The 5,193-nt window shown below is 40.5% G+C and overlaps 1 protein-coding gene across 1 annotated transcript; it reads left to right on the top strand.

Annotated features, from left to right (window-relative positions):
• Positions 1-261: 261 nt before the first annotated feature.
• Positions 262-4,124, top strand: LOC148724960 (tetratricopeptide repeat protein 28-like). The gene is made up of 2 exons (XM_088730728.1): positions 262-2,614; positions 3,230-4,124. Exons 1-2 carry the CDS (start codon positions 1,083-1,085, stop codon positions 3,285-3,287), a joined length of 1,590 nt encoding a protein of 529 aa, XP_088586854.1. The 5' UTR covers positions 262-1,082; the 3' UTR covers positions 3,288-4,124.
• Positions 4,125-5,193: the final 1,069 nt, after the last annotated feature.

Raw genomic sequence — 5,193 nt, 5'->3', positions numbered from 1 at the left:
CTATCGCAACAGAATTTGGCGACAGGGAAGGAGAAGGGACAAGGTATGGGAACCTTGGAACTCTGTTTCAATCACTCGGTGAATATCAGAAGGCTAAAGAATATCACGAGAAAGCTCTTGCTATCGCAACAGAAATTGGCGACAGGAAAGGAGAAGGGACAGGGTATGGGAACCTTGGAACTGTGTTTCAATCACTCGGTGAATATCAGAAGGCTAAAGAATATTACCAGAAAGCTCTTGCCATAGCAACAGAATTTGGCGACAGGAAAGGAGAATGGACAGGGTATGGGAACCTTGGAACTGTGTTTCAATCACTCGGTGAATATCAGAAGGCTAAAGAATATTACAAGAAAGCTCTTGCTATCGCAACAGAATTTGGCGACAGGGAAGGAGAAGGGACAAGGTATGGGAACCTTGGAACTCTGTTTCAATCACTCGGTGAATATCAGAAGGCTAAAGAATATTACAAGAAAGCTCTTGCTATCGCAACAGAAATTGGCGACAGGGAAGGAGAAGGGACAGGGTATGGGAACCTTGGAACTCTGTTTCAATTACTCGGTGAATATCAGAAGGCTAAAGAATATCACGAGAAAGCTCTTGCTATCGCAACAGAAATTGGCGACAGGCAAGGAGAAGAGACAAAGTATGGGAACCTTGGAACTCTGTTTCAATTACTCGGTGAATATCAGAAGGCTAAAGAATATCACGAGAAAGCTCTTGCTATCGCAACAGAAATTGGCGACAGGGAAGGAGAAGGGAAAAGGCATGGGGCACTTGGCCATGTGTTTCTATCACTTGGTAAAAATAAGCAGGCTAAGGAACATCTTGACAAAGCACTCGCCATCAGTATAGAAATTGGCGATAGAGAGTGCGAAGGAAACTGCTACTCAGGCCTGGCAAGTCTGTCCAATTTGTTTTATGACTACCAGAAGGCTGAAGAGCTTTTCGAAAAAGAACTTGCTATCAACATCAATACTGGCGATAGAAAAAAGCAAGGTGAAACCTACCTAAGTCTTGGGCAGTTGTCTCTATCACTTGGCAATATTGACGAATCCGAAAAATACTTTGAGAAAGCGCACTTGATGAGCAGTGAAATTGGAGACAATATGACTCACTTTAAGAGCCTTCTCAACATCACTGTCTTAAAGATATCGCAATCAAAGCTAGAAGAGGCAATGCTGCGTCTTCTTCAAAGTATTGCAATTTATGAAAAGTTGCGAAGTTTTCACAAAAATGATGAATTTAAAACATGTCTCTTAGAAGAGTACGGTAATTTCCCATACAGGCTGCTCAGTCAAATGCTGCGCAACGCCGGAAACCTGCGAGACTCTCTTAATGTGGAGGAGCTAAGACGCGCCAGAGGCCTCGCAGAATTAATGGCGGATAAACTCTTAGTTGGAAGCCACATCCCAATTGATTCAACATGTCGGCCTGGGATCGAAAGCATAGTGAGTCAAGAGGGCGGTTGCGCTGTTTTGTACATTTCATATTGCGAACTACATGTTCATCTGCGGGTTTTAAAAGCAAATGGAGACATTCACTATCGAAAGAGCCCCGAAATGAATATCGACACCCTTATAGCTGCATCCGTTTGCGATGTGGAGGATATTTTTAGAAATAGTGCCAAAAGCTTCGGAATTCTACATAATGAGAATTACGAAGATCGATCTTTTGGTGACGATACCTCCATGTCTCCTCAAGAAGAGAGCCGAGAAACCTCCCCAGGAGACGAAATCATACAAAACGAAATGATTCTTCAATTGTGTTATGACCAGATTATCGCTCCTGTCAAAGATATACTTCTAGAGCCTGAAATCATCATCGTGCCTGAGAAGTGTTCATACCGAGTCCCTTTTGCTGCCTTACGGGATGAGCCAGCGGGAAAGTATTTTTCAGAAACCCACAGAATCCGCATCGTCCCTTCTCTGACGACTCTGGGGATCATTCAGGAAAGTCCGGGGGACTATCACAGTCAGTCCGGTGCACTGGTAGTGGGTGATCCTTTGGCTGGCGAAGTGCATTATAAAGGAGGTACCCTGAAATTGACACCATTGTTGGGTGCACGAAAGGAAGCTGAGATGGTTGGCCGACTCCTGGGTGTTCAGCCTTTGTTAGGAGAGCACGCAACAAAGCAGGCGGTACTTCACGCACTTGATTCAGTGAGCTTGATACATCTTGCCGCTCATGGTCATGCTGAGAGAGGAGAGATTGCCCTGTCCCCTAATTGCACCACTAAAAGTATTCCACAAGAAGAAGACTACCTTTTGACGATGTCCGACATTTCAAAGGTGAAGCTGCGAGCTAAACTGGTCGTACTTAGCTGTTGTCACAGTGGGCGTGGAACGTTTAAACAAGAGGGAGTCATTGGAATCGCTCGGGCGTTCCTAGCATCTGGTGCACGTTCAGTGTTGGTGGCATCGTGGGCCATAGAAGACAAAGCAACAGAGCTACTCATGAAACTTTTCTACAAACACCTGGCTGCTGGAGGAAGTGCCAGTGAATCTCTTCACCAGGCCATCAAATGGTTGAGAGGCAACGGCTTCACCGAACCTGCCCAATGGGCTCCGTTTGTGCTGATGGGAGACAACGTGACATTCGACTTGAAAAAAATAAGGTAAGCTTGTTTTTGAGTAATTTTGTGTACCCGACATAACCCATTTAAGCTTGTAAAAATAAACAGGAGCCTGCCTTTATCTTTAATTAGAAAAACGTCTGCAACTATGAGGTTTTATTTCATGACGGCACATGTTGACGGTTTTTTTAGCCCTTTAACCGCTAGAAGTGATTAACATGTAACTTCTCCCTATAATATCCATACATTATCCAGCAAACAAGTAATTACTTATCAGGTACAAGTTGTTCATGATCTAACACCAAATTCTCATCACGAATTTACAAGAAAAGGTGCAGCAACTAGAGGGGAGAATTGAAAATCAGATCTTGGGAGTTAAAGGGTCAACAAAAACAGGTTAAGATTCGGTGTAGTTTCTTAAGTCTGCAAGATGTTTACAATTAAGCCATTGGTGTAAAGATTGACAGGACAATGACCACAATCTGAGCGAAAATATAATAAATATATAATGAATAAATTAATCGATAAATCAGTGAATACGGTGAGGAAGCTAACTTTTATGTCTATAACATGTCTAATGACAACAACTGGGAGATTACGTAAACGTAAAAAAAAAAAGTATTACACATTATTCTTAACTCAAAAGTTTTGTTTTAGGCAAAAAGAACTGACGAAGGACGAAAGTGACGGGGACAAGAAACAGAGTAGCGACTGATCCTTGACTCTCCCTCCCCTCCTGTTTACTGGAAGGAAAACTGGTATTTTTTTACACAAAAGCTTTTTACTTTTTCACTGCCCTTGTGGGTACTTTTTTTTACACGGCCCAGCTGTCCAGCAAGCGATGTCATTCGCCCAAAAGTTGTATTATGTTTGCCGAGGAGGAACAAAAATGAACAGATAATTGAAAAATCAAAAAATAGAAAATGTTGAGTAAATTTTCCACGATGCGAAAATTATGGCACTGTTCTTTAAATTTGAGATTACAAAAAACCATTAACCTTTTTATTTTATTAGGATATGATTTTAAATTTTACCCTCTAGCGGCCATAATTTTCTCTTTAAATTGATAAGGAGAACCAGCTCGGTAGTACGTAAGAAAAAAAAAAAGAAGTCACTCTTAGATTGATAGGTGTGTATTCTGAACTGCCATTAGATACATAATGTGTTGATACTTTTTTATGAAGAGTTCATATGTAAATCACTTCAAGGAGTGGACGGGCGAAGGGCGCAGGCGAAGTTATCTTGGCCGGAATGTTCAAAGCTGGTTTAAGATAACCCTGGGTTATCGTGATCATATTTGATTTCAGATCTGAAAGCTTTAAAAGAAAGTTCAGTTTAACTGTTTTTGTCTACAATTTGATGATCGGGTGCTCTAAAAAGAATACGGAAAATTATCACCGAAAGGTTCTGGAATGATGAAATAGGGAAACCTGCATTAAAATTTAACGCTGGGTTAGTGCTAATCGGCCTTCGAACAACTGGACCCTGTTAATTTCTGGAACCTAAACTGTAATATAATAATAACAATAATAATGGTTTTGGCGATAGAGTGCTTTTGAATTGAGTTTGTAAAACTGAAAAAAAGGAATCACAACGGCCAATCAGAAGAAAGGAAAATACCTTTGAGAGAACTCAAATTAAAAACCGACTAATGATTCCAAAACGCGGGAAAAAGCGGGCGACCAAGTCGTAATTGTTTTTAGTTTAGCGCCTGATTGGTTGAGAGATTGGCGAGAGTTTTATCGACCAATCACAAAGCGAAGTAAGGCAAAAGCAGATCTACAGCCAGCTAGGATTACTTTCGACACTCAACTGAACATTGCTCTATCACATTATCATTATCCTTAAAATTTATTTCTCAGCTTTGAGACTCGCTGGAAGAGAGTCCCAAGCTGATGTTGTTGTTGTCTATGTCTTTCTTCTGCTATGAGGTCTTACAAACAAAACGTTATTACTTTTTTTTGTTCTTGGAGTTTATTATACTACATCTAGACGATAGCTGTGATGGAAACCGGATTTCTAGGTTAAAAACACTCCGTCGAGGTAATTATTTTGGCTTTCAATCGTGCGACCTGAATTAGGAATCAATTTTCTCGAATTTGCAAAAATGTTAGGCACACTTTGAAGGCATAAGTTCATATATTGAACCTCAACTTAACAAGTTGTAATAATAGTTATGATAATGATAACAATCTTAAAAGCGATGGAGTGTCGTAAAACCAAAACCGAAGTAGTCACGAGAAACTACCTTTAAGAGACTTCAGAGCAAAACCGACCAAACTACTTAAACTGCTGCAAAACGCGGGCGACCAAATCATGAATGTGTTTTACTTTTGAACCTGATTGGTTAAGAGATTGGTGCGAGTTTTCTGAGCCAATCAGAGAGCGGAAGTAACGCAAAACAAAGCAATTCCGGATTTACTTTCGATACTCCAATGAAAATTGCTCCGATAGTGATAATAAATGAAACAAATAAAAACGAAAAAAGGCAATAGATTTGATTTTAAGCCTCACAGATTAAACAGAGCCGAAATAGTTTATCCAATTAATGATCATGATGAAAAGTAAAGAACCCAGAAGGGCAAATCTCTGGAAGATTTTAGGAGGTATCAAGTGTAGCT

This window comes from Stylophora pistillata, chromosome 8, assembly GCF_964205215.1.
Source record: "Stylophora pistillata chromosome 8, jaStyPist1.2, whole genome shotgun sequence".
In the NCBI taxonomy this organism is placed as follows: domain Eukaryota; kingdom Metazoa; phylum Cnidaria; class Anthozoa; order Scleractinia; family Pocilloporidae; genus Stylophora; species Stylophora pistillata.
This window is presented reverse-complemented; position numbering and strand designations above follow the sequence as displayed.